Below are 20,734 nucleotides of genomic sequence, written 5' to 3'. Positions count from 1 at the left end.
TAGGAGTCCACACTGAGAACAACGGATACAGTAGATGAGGTTGGAGGAGGTGCAAGTGAACCTCTGCCTAACCTGTCAGGGTCTCTGGATGGAGTCGAGGGACGAGGTGTAGGGACAGGTGTTGCATCCTTTGCAGTTGCAAGGAAAAGTACCTGGGGAAGGGGTGGTTTGGGTGGGAAGGGATGAATGAACCAGGGAGTTGCGGAAGGAAAGGTCTCTGCAGAAAGGGGTGGAGATGGAAAGACGTGATTAGTGGTAGGATCCCATTGGAGATGGCGGAAATGTCAAAGGATTATGTGCTGCATGCGACGGCTGATGGGTTGAATGTTAAGGATTAGGGGGACTCTGTTGACTGGGGGGAGGGGGAAGCAAGTGGAGCTCTGGGATACCAAGAAGGCAGATACAACCTTGGTGGGTGGCACAGTGGTGGAGTTACTGCCTTACAGTGCCAGCCACCCGGGTTCAATCCTGACTATGGGTGCTATCTGTGTGGAGTTTGTACATTCTCCCTGTGACCATTTGGGTTTTATCCGGGTGCTCTTGTTTCCTCCATATTTCCATAGATGTGCAACTTTGTAGGTTACGTACGTGTTGTGGAGAGGTAACTAACTGTACAGTGGGGGTCAGTGTCTAATTAATGTGCTTAAAAAGGAAAAGAGTTGATAAACCAACTATCATGTGTCATTAATATAGAATTTATGAACAATTCATACACAATTCCTCGGAACGGTTCAGAAGATGGTACTTCAATGATCTAATTCCATTGCGAAATTCTTGCTAATGAAATTCTTCCATTGTATAACAAACAATTAAAGGACATTAAATATCTTGCACAGTATTTCAAGACAAGTCAAGGCATATTCATGGCACATCTTTTTACCAGGCAGAAAAATAAAGCTGTCAATTAATATTATCCGCGATATTAGAGAATAAATCACTTTAAAACAAAACATTATGGTAGCAAAATATCTGAAGGGAATTTGATACATACATGACTGTGTTGATACCAGAAAGTTGTTGAAATAACTGCATTCCACATCCAACGATTAGAGCTCTGAAGGTTGGTGGGTAGGTTAACATCTTCCACAACACAGAACCACCTGTCACAAAGGAGAATTTACATAATTGATGCACAGGTACAAAAACTAACACAATAACCTGTCATTTTTGACATTATGGAAATTTTCAAAAATAAATTATTTCTGGATTGAGTTAACTCTGAACAAAGTCCCTGATGCCATGATAATCTACAAGAGATCTACAAGAGAATTGGCAGGATTGAGAAAAAAGATAGAATGTGGGATTAAAGTGAACAGTATTTTTAAAAGAATTGGCAGAGCAGGAGATTAAATAAATCCTACTGTTCTGCATAAGGCAACACAAGACTCTATTTCCACTTCAGACTTAAAACAAAAGATGATTTATCATAAATATTGTACTCAGTAATACACATATTCTGAAGGTGCTGCGTGGTCCAAAGTATTCTGAATGAGGTCTGCAGTTACAATAACTTCAGGTAAACAATAATTTGTATGTTGCAACAAGTTCAAAGCATCAAAACATCCGATTTTGCTCAAACAATACCACATGAATTATAGAATATTTCTAGATGAATAACATAGTAAAGAGGCAATATGCTGTTCACAGCTTTTGAAATAAATGTCTTGGGTCTAAATTTGATATTAGCAGTAAGCCAATAATGCTCACACTGACAAATATCCATGAATTCAAGATTGCATTTAATCAAGTGTAATATCAGGGAGTCTGAGTAAGACAATGGCCATCAAGTGGAAGTACTCCAATGAATGGAGGCATACCACCAAAGGATAGGTAGTTGTGGTTTTTGGAGGTCAATCATCCCAAGAGATCAATGCCTGAATTCCTCACTGCAATGTTCAAGACATACCCACAATAGCTGCTTCATCAAGGATCTTCCGTGCACAAGTTCAAAAGAAGGAATAGAAACTGAATATATTGGAAATCCTCAGCAGGTCAAACTGCAACTTAGAGTGGCAATGTTTCAAGTCAGAGTCCCTTTGTCAGAAACAGATAAGACAAAAGAGTCTCAGATTTGAAACTTTAATTCCGTTTCTCCTACTAAAGATTGAGCACCTGGTATTGGGGGGGTAGAGTGCTGACATGGATAGAAAATTGGTTGGCAGACAGGAAACAAAGAGTAGGGATTAACGGGTCCCTTTCAGAATGGCAGGCAGTGACTAGTGGGGTACCACAAGGCTCGGTGCTGGGACCGCAGCAATTTACAATATACATTAATGACTTAGATGAGGGGATTAAAAGTAACATTAGCAAATTTGCGGATGACACTAAGCTGGGTGGCAGTGTGAATTGTGAGGAGGATGCTATGAGGATGCTGGGTGAATTGGACAGGTTGTGTGAGAGGGCAAATGCATGGCAGATGCAGTTTAATGTGGATAAATGTGAGGTTATGGTAGTAAGAACAGGAAGGCAGATTATTATTTGAATGGTGTCAAGTTAGGAAATGGGGAAGTACAAAGTGATCTGGGTGTCCTTGTTCATCAGTCACTTAAAGTTAGCATGCAGGTACAGCAGGTAGTGAAGAAAGCTAATGGCATGTTGGCCTTTATAACAAGAGGCGTTGAGTATAGGAACAAAGAGGTCCTTCTGCAGTTGTACAGGGCTCTAATGAGACCACACCTGGAGTATTGTGTGTAGTTTTGGTCTCCAAATTTAAGGAAGGACATTCTTGCTATTGAGGGAGTGCAGCGTAGGTTCACTAGGTTAATTCCCGGAATGGCGGGAGTGTCGTATGTTGAAAGAATGGAGCGACTAGGCTTGTATACACTGGAAGTTAGGATGAGAGGGTATCTTATTGAAACATAAGATTATTAAGGGATTGGACACATTAGAGGCGAAGAAGGGTCTCGACCCGAAACGTCACCCATTCCTTCTCTCCCGAGATGCTGCCCGACCTGCTGAGTTACTCTAGCACTTTGTGAATAAATACCTTAAACATGTTCCCAACTACATCAGCCACATAAATAATGTATGTACAAGAGCAGTTCAAATGCTGGATATCCTGCAACGAGCACCTCATCTCCTCTCATCTTTGAGTCTTTCCACAATTTACATGACAGATTACTCGTGATGGAATAGTCTTCATTTGCTACGGATGAGTACAGGTCCAACAACACTCAGATAAGTCACAAGAAACAGGATAAAACAATCAGTCGGTCATTTGACTGGCACAGTGGTGCAGCTGATTGATCTGCTACCTGACATGCCAGAGACCCGGGGTTGATTCTGACCCTGTCTGTGTGGAGTTTGCACATTCTCTCTGGATGTTCCGGTTTTCACGCATATCCCAAAGAAGTGTGGGTATGTATGTCTCTGTAAACTGCCCCTAATATGTAGGAAGTGGATGAGAAAGTGGGACACGTAGAAGTATTTAGCATAGAATATAGAACCAACACAAAACTCATTGGAGGCTTTTAAAATATCTTTCGTTGGACTTTATCTTGGACTACTTACTGTATTCTTTATCTATACACTGTGGATGGCTTGATTGCAAATATGTTGTCTTTTCTGACTAGATAGCACACAACAAAATCTTTACTGTACCTCGGTGCACATGACAATAATGAGCTAAACTAAACTAGAATGAGGGGGTGATCAATGGTTTGCATGGACTCGTTGAGCTGAAGGGCGTGTTTCCATGCTGTATCTCTAAAGCAAAATAAACATTCATTCCAACAATCAATGCTGCACTTTGGCTGCAGATGTGCCTTCAGGAAATGGTGTTAGGTAAACTGTTGGGACTGAAGGCAGTTAAATCCCCAGGACCTGATGGTCTGCATCCCAGAGTACTCAAGGAGGTGGTTCTAGAAATTGTGGATGCATTGGTGATCATTTTCCAATGTTCTCTCGACTCTGGATAGTTTCTTTGAAGGTTAACCAATGTAACCCCACATTTTAAGAAAGGACGGAGAGAAAATCGGGGAATTATAGACCAGTTAGCTTTACATCGCTAGTAGGGAAGATGCTTGAGTCGATTGTTAAAGATGTTATAGCAGCACATTTGGAAAGCAGTGACAGGATCGGTCAAAGTCAGCATGGATTTATGAACGGGAAATCATGCTTGACTAATCTTCTGGAATTTTTTGAGGATGTAACAAGTAGAATGGATAAGGGAGAGCCAGTGGATGTGGTGAATCTGGACTTTCAAAAAGCCTTTGATAAGGTCCCACACAGAGATTAATGTGCAAAATTAGAGAACATGGCATTGAGGGTAGAGTATTGACATGGAAAGAAAACTGGTTGGCAGACAGGAAGCAAAGAGTAAGAATTAACGGGTCCTTTTCAGAATGGCAGACAGTGACTAGTGGGGTGCCGCAAGGCTCGGTGCTGGGACCCCAGTTATTTACAATATATATTTAACGATTTAGACGAGGGAATTAAATGAGACATCTCCAAGTTTGCGGATGAAAAAAGCTGTGTGGCACTGTGAGCTGCGATGAGGCTGCAGGGTGACTTAGATAGGTTGAGTGAGTGGGCAGATGCAGTATAATGTGGATAAATGTAAGGTTATCCAGTTTGGTGGCAAGAACAGGAAGGCAGATTATTATCTGAATGGTGTCAGATTAGGAAAAAGGGAGGTGCAACAAGACCTGGGTGTGCTTGTACATCAGTCGCTGAAAGTAAGCATGCAGGTACAGCAGGCAGTGAAGAAAGTTAATGACATGTCGGCCTTCATTGTGAGAGGATTTGAGTTTAGGAGCAGAGGTCCTACTGCAGTTATACAGGGCCCTGGTGAGACCGCACCTGGAGTATTGTGTGCAATTTTGGTCTCCTAATTTGAGGAAGGACGTAATTGCTATTGAGGGTGTGCAGCGTAGGTTCACCAGGTTAATTCCCGGGATGGCTGGACTGACATATGATGAAAGAATGGGTTGACTGAACTTGTATTCACTGGAATTTCGAAGGATGAGAGGAGATCTTACAGAAACATATAACATTCTTAAAGGATTGGACAGGCTAGATCCAGGAAAAATGTTCCCGATGTTGGGGGAGTCCAGAACTAGGGGTCACAGCTTAAGAATAAGGGGTAGGCCATTTAGGACTGAGATGAGGAAAAATTTCTTCACCCAGAGAGTTGTGAATCTGTGGAATTCTCTACCATAAAAGGCAGGAGGCCAATTCATTGCTTTCAAGAGAGTTAGATTTAGATTTAACAATCTGGTCCTGAACTCCTCCAAAACAAAGGAACTTATAATTGACTTTAGAAAAACCAGTGTAGATTACGACCCACTCTACATCAATGGGGTCTGTGTGGAAAGGGTACCCGCTTTCAGGTTCCTGGGTATGCACATCGTAGAGGATCTTACCTGGTCTACCAACACCATCACCACAGTAAAGAAGGCACAGCAGAGACTCCACTTCCTGAGGATCCTCAGGAAAACCAACCTGCAGGAGAAGCTCATGTTGTCCTTCTATCGCTGCTCCATCGAGAGTGTGCTGGCATACTGTATAACCACATGGTATGCCAGCTGCTCAGAAAAGGACAGGAAGGCCCTTCAGAGGGTCATCACGACGGCCCAGAAGATCATCGGCTGCTCACTGCCCTCCCTGGAGCACCTGTTCAGCCTACGCTGCCTCAGTAGAGCAGGCAAAATAATAAAAGATCCATCCCACCCCGGCCACCGTCTGTTTGTTCATCTGCCCTCTGGTCGACGTTTCAGGTCGATCAAATCCCGAACAAACAGACTTAAGAACAGTTTTTACCCCAGGGCCATACGAGAACTGAACACTATCTTTGCACTAGGCAACACCGTTAAAAAATCTTGTAATTAATATAATTGTATTTAATTGTATTTATGTATTTATTTGTTTTTGCATTTATTGCATATATGTTTGTACGCACCGTCAGGATTGGCTATTTTTTAATTTCGTTGTACTCGTTGCAATGACAATAAATGAATATTATATTATTATTAAAGGAATCGAGGGATATGAGGAAAAAGCAGGAACGGGGTACTGATTTTTGATGCTCAGCCGTGATCATATTGAATGGCGGTGTTGGCTCGAGGGGCCAAATGGCCTACTCCTACACCTATTTTTCTATATAATTCATGCTCATAAGTGATAGGAGCAGAATCAGCCCATTCAGCCCAATAAGCCTACTCCGCCATTCAATCATGGCTGGTCTATCTTTCCCTCCTAACCCCATTCTCCTGTCTTCTCCCCATAACCCCTGACATCCGAAAGAATCAAAATTGTACTGCTCCAGCTGTACCTCCCATATCTATAACCTGTGCTGCCAAGATAGATAAGGGTATGAAAGCTCCGCCAGCAGCACATTCCATTCCATCTTGGTTTGGAAATGTATCACCGTTCCTTCATTGACACTAGGTCTAACCACTGGAACGTTATAACTGATAGCACAGTTGGAACACTTTCACCAGAAGAACAGCAGCATTTCAAGACGGCAAATCACCACCACTATTTCAAGGAAACGTAGGTATGGGAATAAATGGCATATGGCAGAAGAATGACTGCGTAAGAAGAATTTTCTTTCAATACCCAATGTAGTGCAGAAACAGAAGCACTCATCAGTCAGATCACATATTGTAGTGTTGAAACAAGTGAAAAGACGGAGAGCTGCACCAGATAGAGTTAAAGAAAAACAGAAACTGTACTCCAGCTCAACAGTAAGAATGTTTCAGAACAGTGTCTTCAGTGTGGGTTATTTATCACAGTACGTTTCAAGTTTCATGGGGGTGAGAGGTTAGTTAAATATGGGTAGCAAAGGGCAGAAAGGGGAAAAAAATCACTAAAATGGCATCCAGCCATTATAAGCAATTTTCATAAAAATACGATCATTGCACAATGCAACTTCTGATTGAAGCCTCGAATAAATGGTGAAGCTCTGTCTCCCCCAAGTCTTCAGGTTGGAGTATTGTCTGATTTTGCAGCCCGGGACAGTAGATAAATATGCATTATTGGTACTCATCATAGAAAAGTCATATAATATCTAGGTCATTATTTAAGTGGCACTAAGTTTAAATTCCAGAAAAATAACAAACAAATGGCCATTCAATAATAACTGGTTCTACAAGATCAAATGAGCTAAGTATTCTGTTATTTTATAAATTAACAACAAAACAAATATTAACAAAACAAACTTTAATTCCGAGATTCTCTCTTTGAATCCAAGCCTGTAGAAAATGAACTATCAGTAGGCGAATTTCTGCCCATTTCTGCCCAATATGTGGACATTTCCTGGTCTGAAAAATTAAAAACACCACAAATGCTGCAAATCTGAACGAAGCAGAAAATGCCTGAAATATTCAGAAGACCTGCACTTAACAAAAAAGGTACAGAAAGGATTGCTCTGTATTGAAGAATACAAACATTCAGTAAAATTGTGGAGTTTGCTGGCAGGAGATTTGATGCCATTGACTACAGTAGAATAGAACTTTGGAAACAGAAAATGTAGCATAAGTGTAAATGAGCGGTCGATAGTTGGGAGGACTAGGCAGGATGGGGGGGGGGCAAACTTTCACTTTAAGTGATGTATCTCTCTCTCTTACGATTCTTTGAGTTTGAGTGGAATCCACAACTGTAAATCCACTGTGCACAGCATTTAGTAATATCATTTCAGGATTAATTTCAAGTCTGACTCATCAAAACTATCCCACGTTAATGCACTAATCTGTAGGAAAATAACTGCAGATGCTGGTACAAATCGAAGGTATCACAAAATGCTGGAGTAACTCAGCAGGTCAGGCAGCATCTCAGGAGAGAAGGAATGGGTGACGTTTCGGGTCGAGACCCATCTTCAGACTGATGTCAGGGGGGCGGGACAAAGGAAGGATATAGGTGGAGGCAGGAAGATAGAGGGAGAACTGGGAAGGAGGAGGGGAAGAGAGAGACAGAGGAACTAACTAAAATTGGAGAAGTCAATGTTCATACCGCTGGGCTGCAAGCTGCACAAGCGAAATATGAGGTGCTGTTGTTCCAATTTCCAGTGGGCCTCACTATGGCACTGGAGGAGGCCCATGACAGAAAGGTCAGACTGGGAGTGGGAGGGGGAGTTGAAGTGCTCAGCCACCGGGAGATCAGGTTGGTTATGGGGGACTGAGCGAAGGTGTTGAGCGAAACGATCGCCGAGCCTGCATATTTTTTCTCCGATGTAAAGAAGTTGACATCTAGAGCAGCGGATACAATAGATGAGGTTGGAGGAGGTGCAGGTGAACCTCTGTCTCACCTGGAAAGACTGTTTGGGTCCTTGGATGGAGTTGAGGGGGGAAGTAAAGGGACAGGTGTTGCATCTCCTGCGGTTGCAGGGGAAAGTGCCCGGGGATGGGGTGGTTTGGGTAGGAATGGACGAGTGGACATGGGAGTTACGGAGGGAACAGTCTCTGCGGAACACAGAAAGGGGAGGGGATGGGAAGATGTGGCCATTAGTGGGGTCCCGTTGGAGGTGACGGAAATGTTGGAGGATGATTTGTTGGATACGCTGGCTGATGGGACAGGGTGGGAAGAAGTGTAGTCCAGATAGCTGTACGAATCAGTGGGTTTATAGTAGATGTCAGTCACTAGAGATGGAGATGGTGAGGTCCAGAAACGGTAGGGAGATGTTGGAGATTTAAGAGCAGGATGTAAATTGGTAGTGAAGTGTATGAAGTCAGTGAGTTCTGCATGGGTACAAGAGGTAGCACCAATGCAGTCGTCAATGTAGCGGAGGTAGAGTTCGGGGATGGGGCCAGTGTACGTCCGGAACAGGGATTGTTCGACGTACCCGACAAAGAGGCAGGCATAGCTAGGGCCCATGCGAGTGCCCATAGCTACGCCTCTATAGGTGTGATTTGAACAACGTGACTCGTCACAATTTGTCTAGTTCCCTCTCTCCACAATTTCAGGAATTGGGAGGAAGTGGGAGGAGTCAAAGGAGAAGTTGTTAAGCACTAATCTGAATTGACAAAATCAAACTAGGCACTTTGAAATGCAGGAAGTCTGGGTCTCTTGGAAGGCCTTCACGCTGTATCACCATGACAACAAGGCAACATAATTAAATTCACAACACAGAGTGATGATTCAACATTTAATTGTTGATGAAGTTCCTTACTGGCATCCATGACAAATGTATTGAAATACTATTTAAGTTGAAATCCTTAAAGGCAAAACAAAAACCCGCTACAGTATTACATCTGCCACAAAGAGAATATTAAATTATTACAAGTTTAAACAGCACCACTTCCACTTGACCAAAGAATGCATTTGGATTTTGGCCATCTTGTGTAGAAACATTACATTTGGTGGATAATAATATGGTGGATAATATTAATGTTTGTCAGCAATGTTGAATGTTAGCTTAGAAAGATAAAAGTTCACAGCCTAAAATGTTAACAGCTGATCTTTACATGACAATGTCCCAAATAAATGTAAATTTGATCTTGTCAGGTTGGGTGCTCCAAATCTGTCTCAGGAACTCATCAAAATCAACACAAAAAAATGGCAGCCAAATCTGCAATGCCCATTTTTTTAAAAAGCACACTTATGTGCAGCCTCACTCAAGAAACTACAGAAAGATGTCAACAGAATGTGGACTTTCTGCTGTATGAGAAAGGTACAAATTATATATATTATTATTTTTTAAATATATATATTTATATATATATACATATATAGCCCTTGAGGGTCAATAGAATAGCAGTAATTATGGCAGAAAGTGAGTTACCTTTGAAATTGTGGAGAGAGGGAACTAAACAAATTGTGACGAGTCACGTTGTTCAAATCACACCTATAGATAATGCATTGTTATCGTTGATAAAATATTCCTTCCGAAATTAACCAAAATTGTGTTATATTAAATCAAAGTTGAAATAATTTTTTCCAAATATACAGAAGACCATACGAAATAGGAGCAGAATTAGGCCATTTAGCCCAGTCTACTCCACCATTCAATTATGGCTGATTTATTTTTCCCTCTCAACCCCATGCTCCTGTCTACTTCTCATAACCTTTGATGCACTTCCTAATTAAGTACCAATCAGTCACTGCGTTAAAAATACCCAATATCTTGGCCTCCACAGCCATCTTTGGCAATGAATTCCACAGATTCACCACTCAGGCGAAATAAATTCTTCTACGTCTCCATTTTGAAGGTACATCCTTTTTTTCCTCAGGCTGTGCCCTCTGGTCCTAGACTCTCCCATTATTCAAAACATCCTTTCTACATCCACTCTATCTAGGCCTTTCATAATCCAGTAGGTTTCAATGAGAAGGAATGGGTGACGTTTCGTGTTGAGACCCCTTTTCAAACATCACCCATTCCTTTCCACAGATGCTACCCGAGTTACTCCAGCTTTTTGTGTCCATTTTCGGTTTAAACCAGCATCTGCAGTTCCTTCCTGCAGGTTTCAATGAGATCCCCCTCTTATCCTTCTAAACTCCAGCAAGTACAGGCCAAAACCTTCAAACGCTCCTCACTCAAATGTAAACCAAATAACCCAATTATCCCTGGGATCATTCTTGTAAACCTTCACTGGACCCTTTCCAAAGCCAGCACATCCTTCCTCAGATATTGGATCCAAAACTACTCACAATATTCCAAATGTGGCCTCACTAGCATTTGATCAGCATTACATCCTCGTTTTTATATTCTTATCCCCTTAAAATGAATGCTAGCATTGCATTGCCTTCCTTACTGATGACTCAATTTGCAAATTAACCTTTGGGGAATCTTGCACCAGCACTCCCAAGTCTCTTTGTGCCTCTAATTTCTGAATCCTCTCCACATATTGAAAAAACGTTATGCCTTTATTTCTTCTGCCAAAGTGCATAACTGTACATTTGGCTCGGCTATATTCTATTTGCCATTTCTTTGCCCACTCTCCCAACCTATCCAAGTCCTCTGCAGACTCCCTGCTTCCTCAACACTACCTGCCCCTCCACATATCCTCATATTATCCACAAACCTGGCCACAAAGCCATCAATTCCCTCATCCGGATTATTAACATACAATATGAAAAGTAGCAGACCCTACACTGACCCCCTGCAGAACACCACCAGTCACCAGCAGCCAACCAGAAAAATCCCCCCTTTATTCCTACTCTTTGCCTTCTGGCAGTCAGCTGATCTTCTATCATGCTCGTACCTTGCCTCTAATATCATGGGCTGCCATCTTGTTTAGCAGGGATCTTGAATGGCACCATATCAAAGGCCTTCTGAAAATTCAAGTAAACAACATTTACCCTCTCTCCACTGTTTATCCTGGTTGTTACCGTCTCAAAAAACTCAAGCAGATTTGTCAGGCAAGATCTCCCCTTAACAAAACCATGCTGACTTCGGCCTATGTTATCATGTGCTTCCAAGTACTCGGATACCTCATCCTTAATAATGGACACTAACATCTTACCCACCATAAAAAGTCAGAATAACTGGCCTATAATTTCCTATCTTTTTCCTAACAGTGGAAATCTCTCTTCTTAAACAGTGAAGAGTCACATTTTCGGTTACAACTTGCAGTTACTTCAATCTAATGCTCCCGAGTAGATCTGCTCATTTTTGTGGCTGATAAAAGACAAGATACAGATTTTTTTCCTCTTTTCTACTCTCCCAACCTGTGGAGAGTAATAGCAGTACAAATTTGAGAACCTTATTTTCTTAGCTTTCAGAAGCTTACCTTCTCCTACTTCTCGCTGTTCTTCCTCAATGCTACTTTTGATGGATTCATACTCATCCTCGATATTTTGGACTCCACGAATCAGACTCAGTGCTCTGCGTGCTCTCTGAGTCTTGCCTTTTTGCATTAGCCATCGTGGACTTTCTGGAAGGAAAAGGAATCCCACAAACTGAATAATGGCCGGAACAGCTGAAAGCCCAAGCATGTATCTGGAAGAGAAATGACAGTAATAAAAGTAAATTAACACATTAGCATGTCGAAGCCATCATTCATCTAAAAATAATGTTCATAAATCATTAAAATGTGTTTAAAATGGGTAGGACAAAAAAGAATGTTAATTTCAACAGTCAATATAAAAACACTGCACCAATAATTAATTATGACACTTTTGAAGTGGTGGAGTTAGCTTATGCTGTGGCTTTAAGAGTTAATAACAGTAGTCTGCACAAATATAGAACCTTCAGTATCACAATTCTCAAATAAAAACTGTTGTTACTGAAAGGTCAGAAAATCTAATTTACAGAGAAAGATACAGAAATTCCATCCCAACAATCAAAAAGGCATCACTGTAACAAGGTCAAGTAGAGCAAGAAGCTAGGAAGATTAATAAAACAAAGCAAACATTACTTTTGGTCAGATTAATTCATAAAATATTCTTGTTTGTTCAAGTTTGGAATAACCAGTACCACTAGTTGCAAGTGATCAAAGTAAAACTGGTCAAAATGGCCACAAAAACAAGTTACCTTTAAGTTACTGTGGAATAGTATGATGGGAAGGGTTCTGAATAATAGGTTAGTGTTTCTTGAGAGGGCTTGTTCAACTGTTTTGCCGTGAAACCATTGAAAATAAAGAAATGTAGATACAAGAAAGTGCAGATGTTGGTTTACAAGAAAAGTCACGTGCCACATGCAAGTGAGGGTTGAAACAGGATAGATGAATGCATGTCTGAGGAGTTGGCCCAGGGGACAGGGATTTAGATTTTTGGGCCATTCATTGGGATTTCTTCTGACGCAAAGATGACCTGTTCAAGTGGGATGAGTTATACCTGATCTGGAGGGGCACCAACATCCTTTCAGGGAGGTTTGTTAGTGCTACACAGGAGGGTTTAAACTGGAATGGCACAGGGGCGGGATCCAATGCAAGACTGAGGCAGGTGAGAGTCGTGGTCGGTATAGAAGGTGATGAAAGAAAGTTCAGTAGGTAGAATAGGCAGGAGCACAGCAGGGGCTGAGAAAGGACCGTTGAAGTGGGCTGAGATGACAATACCTATGGTTTGTCCAGTGAAACGATGCAGGTAGAGCTAAAATAAAAGGGATGATCACCTTGCTGGGAGTGCAAGATATAAAAAGGGGATAATAACCGTGTTGGGAATGTACTATGGCCCCCAAATAAGCTACGAGAATTAGAAGAGCAAATATGCCCAGAGATTGCAGGCTGCAAGACTAAGGTTGTTAGAGTACGTGCTTTTAAACTTTTCCAATATAGAATGGGACTGTCATATTGCCAAGGGCTTAGACAAGGTGGAATTTAACAAATGTGTTCAAGAAAGTTTTCTCAGGCAATAAGTAGAGGGCCCTTCAAGGGAGAGGGTAGTTTACAATTCAGTGTTATGGACATTGAACTCTTCAATTTTAGGTAAATCACCTACAAACAACTCCTTCTTTCCCCTCCCCTCTCCTCACCACACCCCACCTGGATGTGCGCCCATTTCATCCTTTCCCCTTCCATCCATATTCCTTCCGCTGGCTTCATATTTCACGCCTCTTCTATCAATATCTCCTTATCTCCTACTTTTTATCTTTTCATCTCTGGCCTCTCTCCAACCAACTGCCAATCAATGCCCCCCCCCCCAACCAGCTTTCTCTCTCCTACCACAATCAGTTTGAAGAAGGGTCCTGTTCCGAAACATCACCTATCCATGAACTCATGACATGTTGCCTTACGTACTGAGTTACTTTTTTTGTAAATCGGAAGTTGACAGCTATAAATTTGAAGGTATGGAAGGTGTCCAAGAAATAGCATTGTTGAGCATAGGAAGATTTTAATATTCATCTGAACATGCAGGCTGGGTCAAAGATCCATGCAGTAGGCGTGGGATTAAGATTCAGAGTAATTGGAAGCAAGCGGAATTGTAGCCCAAGCATTCAATCATTCACTCATCCCTTCCCACCCAAACCACCACTTCCCCAGGTACGTTCCGCTGCAACCGCAGGAGATGCAGCACTTGTCCTTATACCCTCTACTCAATCCAGGGACCCTGACAGTCCTTTCAGGTTAGATAGAGGTTCACAGGATCGGTTCCATCACAGATCAGGTTCACATCAAAGATTAGATTGAGGTTGTTGTTATTGTTCGTCCTTCGGGTTCGAAGATGACCATGACTTCACTTTGAGTTGGAGGATTGGTGACTGTGGGTCCGGAAGTGACTGTGGGTCCGGAAGTGACTGGTGAGGCCAATCCGGGCCCGGAAGACACGCCCACACGCAGGGAGAACTTGCCCTGACACAATTCTCAATACAGAAGCTGTTTTGGCAGTCGACTCTCGGGCATTCTGACGACATGGCCTACCCATCTGGCTTGGGCTTTCCGTAGGAGTCTGGGGATTCCGGCCCGTTCCAAGACCTCTGTGTCAGGAATTTTGTCCTGCCACCTGATGTGAAGGAGTCTGCGTAGGCAGCTCCAGTGAAAGTGATTGAGCTGTTAGGCATGTCTGTTGTAGACAGTCCAGGTCTCACTGGCATAGAGAAGAGTGGTGAGTACCACTGCACGGTAGACCTTCAGCTTGGTGGTAAGGCTGAGTCCTCTCCGCTCCCAAACATTCTCACGGAGTCGCCCAAAGGCAGCGCTGGCCTTGGCAATCCTGTTGTTGACTTCAATGTCAATGTTCACCACTCGTGAGAGTGTACTACCCAGATAGGTAAAGCTGTCAACTGCCTGTAGATTCTGCCCCTTCACCGTGATGTGTGGTTCCTGGTAGGGCTTTCAGGCACGGGCTGGTATTAGATTAGAGGTTCATCCCCTCTAATCTCATCTACTGTCCGGTGTTCCCGATGTGGGCTCCAGTACATTGGCGAGACTAAACATGGACTCTGCAACCGTTTTGCCCAGGCCTACGGGATCTCCCGGTTGCCAACCATTTCAACTACCCTTCCCATTCCTATACTGACCTTTCTGTCCTGGGCGTCCTCCATTGCCAGAGTGAGGCCGCAAGCAAATTGGAGGAATAGCTCCTTATATTTCGCTTGGGTAGCTTACAACACCATGGTATGAACATTGAATTCTCTAATTCTAATTAACTTCATCGTGCACTTCCTTCCCCTTCCCTCCTTGTCCCCTTCCCAACCCTAGTTGTTTTACCAGTTCATCCTCATTGTTTCTCTTGAGATCGCACCTTCCCGAGCCAACAATTGACCTACAAGGCACAGCCATGCCCGAGGTCATTTGTGGCTGGCCTCGATAGGTCCTGCTCTTTTCTCGTCTCATGCTCTTCATTCCCTCCCAACTCTACCTCCAATCTGAAGAACGGTACCAACCCGAAACATCACCCATCCTTTTTCTCCAGAGGGGCTGCCTGACATATTGAGTTACTCCAGCACTTTGTGTCAAACTCAGAGAACTGAGTAGAAACAAGAAACTGCAGATGTTTGTTTATAAAAAGTGCTGGAGTAACTCTGAGTGAGGCAGCATTTCTGGAGAACATGTGATAGGTGGCGTTTTGAACCAGGACCCTTCATATTTTGCAGAGATGCTGCCTGACTCGCTGACTAACTCCAGGGAACTGAGTCTTTGCTCCACCCCATACTACTTCTCATTGATATATCTCAATTAGTATGGATTGGCAACAACATGTCCTCCTCGTTGTCTATCAGCAAAGTGGCACCTCAGGGCTGTGTGCTCAGTTCCATGCTTTACTCTCTATGCTCTTGACCAAACATATCCAGGCAAGCTCCAATGCCATCTTTAAATTATCTGACAATCCCACTGTTGTTGGACAAATAATGTGTAGCAATGAGTACAGGAGGTAGCTTAATTATTTAATTAATCTGATTGAATGGTGTCAGAATAACATTCTTGCTCTCAACATTTGCAAGACCAAAGAGTTAATTATTGACTTCAGGATAGGAAAAGTAATGGGGCATGCACATCTCTTTATCGGCAGAATGGTGGTGAAGTCAACAGCATTGTTCCATGTTGGCATGTGGGAAAAATGAAAATCTTTCAATGAACTAACATGACCACGATTGGTACGTAATACTGTAAGATGTAATTAGTAACAAACCTTTCCAAAACTCGTATCTAATAGCTTGCCAATTTGGAGCGCGAGCAGGACTAGATGCGTGAGGGCCTCATCTATGACAGAAGGGGGGAATTCACGTTCCCTGAAGAATGAGGATATTTTGAATGTTCTGGTATGGAACTGCTCATCTTGGGAGCAGATGCGACGGAGACAGAGAAATTGAGAGTAGGGAATAATATCTGCATGAGGCAGGGTGGGATGAAGTATAGTCCTCTTGCAAAGATGCTGTTGAAATCACAGCCAAAAAAGCGCACCAATGCCTTTACTTCCTCAGGGGACTAATGCAATTCCGCATATAGGCAATGTCTCTAACCAACTTCTGCAGATGCACCATAGAATGCATACTGTTGGATTACATCGCAACTTGGTTTGGGAATAGCTCTACCCAGGACCCCAAAAATTACAGAGTTGTGGATGTAGCCCAGTCCATCACAGATTCCCCATCATTGACTCCATCTGCATTTCACTGCCGCAGAAAAGCAGCCAACATAATCAAGGACATTTCCCATCCTGGTCATTCTTTCTTCTCACCACTTCCGTTGGGCAGAAGATGCAAAACATGTACCAACAGTTTCTGGAACAGCTTCTTCCAAATTGTTATTAGACTTTTGAACTTGTTATTTCATAAGCTGGGATACAGCCCCAATTTTTCAAACGACCTCATTACAGACATTAGACTTATACTCTCGAACTGTTAAGGTACAATGCTGTGGAACTCTGATATTTTTCTCTTCGTTCAACCTGTATTACCTTTCTTTTATTGGGTCTCTTCCCCGGGGCGCAGCTCGCCCGCGGGGCCTTCCAGCTCGGCCACTAGACTTAACATCGCCGGCGCGGCTCGGCCGCGGGACCTAACAGTGCCCGGCGCGGCTCGGCCGCGGGGCCTTCCATCGCCCGGTATGGCCGCGGGACGGTTCAGTGCTCGGTGTGGCTCGGCCGCGGGGCCTTCCATCGCCCGGTGCGGCTCGGCCGCTGTACTTAACATCGCCGGCGCGGCTCGGCTGCGGGACGTTTCAGTGCCCGGTGTGGCTCGGCCGCGCGGCCTTCCATCCCCATGCGGGGGCTGTGCGTGTCGGTTGCCTCGGTAGGGGTCGAGCTGCCTGTCCGTGGGCGCGGGGGGGAAGAGAGTGGAAGTTTTGTTGCCTTCCATCACAGTGAGGGGGTGTTTGGAGTCACTGTGATGGATGTTGGTGTTGGGGTCGTGTGTCCTGTGTTCTTTTCTTTTTTTGCTGTGTCTTGTGACTGCTGAAATTTCGTTCGGTATTTATACCGAATGACAATAAAGTTCTGTTATACTGTTATTTGGTTTGATTGTATTCATGTAGACTGTTATCTGATTAAATTGGATAGCACACAAAAAGCGTTTCACTACATCTGATGTGATGATAATAAATCTGAACCTAAACTAAGCACATGTGAAATTGTGCAACAGCATCTTCACTATTTTTTCTTGTTGTTCCTACAGTCGTGCCCACAATATTGGCCAAGGGCAAAGTTGTGCAGTAAAATACAGGTTGATAGAGAGTTGGTATCTAAGAAGCAAAGCAAAGATACTCACATCTTTGAAGTTGGCAGTAACTTCTTTGAGGGGCACAATGTTATTTACAATAATCTTGTTCAGATGTTGAGTATTTTACCTATTTTCCATCTCCTCCAATATCTTTAGTACAAATCCATCAGCCCCAGGCATCAGGACAGAATCGACTCAGAGACCAGAGCACAAGAATATAGGCTGACAATAGCCTGCAAGGCTGAAGATGTGCTACATTACAAGAGCTGATTGGCTAACAATTATTGTACTGTGGAATGTTCTAGTACACTACAGGATACTTTGTGTAAACATATATAGCCTTCCATCAGTTTAGTCTGGATCCTCATTCACATGATGCACTTGTTTTGACATCACTTCTGCAAAATTCTTCTCAGAATCACTTACAAAATAGACCTCAACAGGAGAGCCATAAATTACCTTGAAATAAATATTTTCTTGGTTTTTGCTTTCATTCATCATCCCTAATTTGCAATTGATGGCCTTGGAGGTCCTACTCAATCTGATTGACCTCCAGCCCAGAATTAGATAGAGAGTCTCTCAATAACTGATGCCATCTTTCAATGCCACACAAACTTCAATTCATTGATACTCCCCACTTTCTATGACAAAGCAGTACAAGAAAGCTCTTTTGCCAAATTTCATAGACCAGGGCCTTCTCCACCATTACACATGAATTCTGAGATATCATACATGATAGGAATTTCCCCACTCTAGGGCCTTGGCACAGAAGCCTACCAGTGCCATTTTAACATGCCTTTCTCAATGTCCAATTTTTTATAATCCCAATCTTTTGGATAAAAACAAAGACACAAACTCCACCTAACTTGTCCACTTACTTAACCTGTTCATATCCCTTTGCAGGCCCTTTGTCTCCCTCACAATTAAGTTTCCTTTTCATGAAACCTTGGTATAGGTATATTATTGTCACATGTATCAGGATGCAGTGAAAAATATTTAATTTAGTCTTGAGACACAGCGCTGAAACTGGCCCTCCGGCTCACCAAGTACGTGTCAACCAGTGATTCCCGCACATTAACACTACCCTACACACACTAGGGACAATTTTACATTTTATAGCAAGCCAATTAACCTACAAACCGGTACGTCTTTGGAGTATGGGAAGAAACCGAAAATCTCGGAGGAAACGCCCAACTCAAGTTATTAACAGAGTAAGTTAATAAGCAAAACGCTGACAAATGGATTTTAAGAAAAGTAAATGTAATGTCATTCAAGTTGGGGTACAAAAGCATATACAAAAAAATGCTTTTGAAATAAAGCCAAATGTGGCAAGGCCCAAGGAGCCAAATGCCAGCATTTATAACTGGATGAGTAAAATATACGTGATTAGATGTTGTGCTCTAGCAATATAAAGTTCAAACCTTGAATATTCCAAACACTACAGTACATAGACATTTTGGGCTTGAATTGTGAGTTGTGGAGGAAGTATGTTTACCAGAATGAAAGTTGGATCCCAACAATTAACTTAGAATGAGAGACCCTCATTTCATGAAATACTGGTATTGATAAGTCAGGATAATTTGATGTCGTTTGCAGAAGAATGACTGGTTCATTTACTCTATTTTGACAGGGAATTTCAGACGAGGTGCTGACTGATTTAGTCTGAGGTAAAGGGTTGACTTCTACCGACAGAGACAATAGAAACGTAGAAGTAATGTCCATGTATAGCTTTTACTTAATAATTGCAATGTTTTAAATCTGGCACTCATGTTTTGTAACAAGGACCTAATAGGAAAAGGGATAAATTCAAACAATTGTGGCTGGATTACAGATCAGCATGATCTCACTGAATCATAGAACGTTAAACTGTTTTTTGGTGTTGCATTCAAATACTAAATTTATATACTAAATAAAAGCAGATAAATCTTGGTTAAAGATACAAAAAAATCTCCGATTTACCACTTCCACAGACAAGCATAAAAGACCAATGATCACATGAATGTGCAGAGAATGGAGGGATATGGATCACATGTAGGCAGAGGAGATTCGTTTATCTGCACGGACATTGTGGAACAAATGGGCTGTTCCTGTGCTGTACTGTTCTATGTTTTATAACAGCTACATGACCAAAAAATGGGCATTACACACCATGGTTGCTGGACCATTCTTTTGCTATTAAATTATAACATCTGTTGGCATGTACAACCTCCTAAATAGCTTGTGTGGTGTAACATTTTCTATTTATCTACATTAAAGTTCAGCCCTTCAGATAATTTGGATAATTATTAATATACCTTCAATGAAACAATGGGACTTCAGATCAAGAAAAACATGATTAACTCAGGACCCCAATGAAAAGCAAGACAACAAAAAAGGAAATTCTAATAATAAACATGCAGAAATTAGAGCATAAATGGTTAAAAAGCTCTTGAAAGCTATTTCATGTCAAAAATAATTTTATATTCAAGCCGTTTCAAAACTTTAAAATCTTTTGCAACTGCTCAATTTTGTCAGAAATGGGAATTTAGAACTTTATCTGCACAAATCCAAATCGTCAGAACAGATTAGGAAATAATTTTCAGGAAACACTGAAATTGAATTGGCTATGTATTTTCTTGCATTACAATTTAAGCACTTCATCCTTGCATGGATCCTGGCAGCTAGCATACTGGGAGAGGTCATGAACAGGTTCCCTACCTGCTCTCAGCCCATGCATGTTTCATGGCAAGGGGAAGACCTTAAAAAGGTAAAACACAACAAAATTTATACAGAAGGCAAATTAAATGCAAACTGCATTATCAAAGCAGAAACAGGTTTCATTGATTCAGTTGTTTTCTATCAGCAAATTCAATCTTTAATCAGTATTCTAGGTTGTAGAAAGAGGGGACGGACGTTTCAGTTGCAGATTTTTTTGACAAAACTCAAACAAATTAAATCCGAAAAGCAACAGTAATGGCTGTTCTTGGGATCAAGAAACCATTTGACCAGTGTGCCATGAAAAAGTCAATAGTTGGGGAGTTGGAAAGAAAAAAGTCTGGGGAAAATATTTGAATATGCTGAATGACAATTCTCTCAGACCCAGAACATGCTGTAAATCCTAAGGGCAGTGTCTTACACTTAGTCACATTTCGGATCTTCATTGGTGACTTCCCTCTAAAAAAGGCAGAAGTGGAGATATTTGGCGATGATCAGGTTTCAATTTTATTTGCAGCTCCTTACAAAATATACAGCCTGTGCTTTCATGCAGCCATGTCTATAAAA

The 20,734-nt window shown here is 42.2% G+C and overlaps 1 protein-coding gene across 2 annotated transcripts in view; it reads right to left on the bottom strand.

Moving 5' to 3' along the window:
• Nucleotides 1–20,734, bottom strand: part of LOC144604950 (proton myo-inositol cotransporter-like) — a 110,432-nt gene that overhangs the window by 48,935 nt on the left and 40,763 nt on the right. Inside the window, exons 2-3 of one of the 2 annotated variants that reach the window (XM_078419873.1) lie at nt 11,667–11,810; nt 992–1,100 (exon numbers count right to left, since the gene is read on the bottom strand). In XM_078419873.1, coding sequence (XP_078275999.1) covers nt 992–1,100; nt 11,667–11,810 — 253 coding nt within the window. Of the gene's footprint in view, nt 1–991; nt 1,101–11,666; nt 11,876–20,734 lie in introns of both variants that reach the window. The other variant, XM_078419872.1, reaches the window with a different exon arrangement.

This window comes from Rhinoraja longicauda, chromosome 23, assembly GCF_053455715.1.
Source record: "Rhinoraja longicauda isolate Sanriku21f chromosome 23, sRhiLon1.1, whole genome shotgun sequence".
NCBI classification, from domain to species: domain Eukaryota; kingdom Metazoa; phylum Chordata; class Chondrichthyes; order Rajiformes; family Arhynchobatidae; genus Rhinoraja; species Rhinoraja longicauda.
The sequence above is the reverse complement of the archived record's forward strand: the minus strand, read 5'-3'. Positions and strand labels throughout refer to the sequence as shown.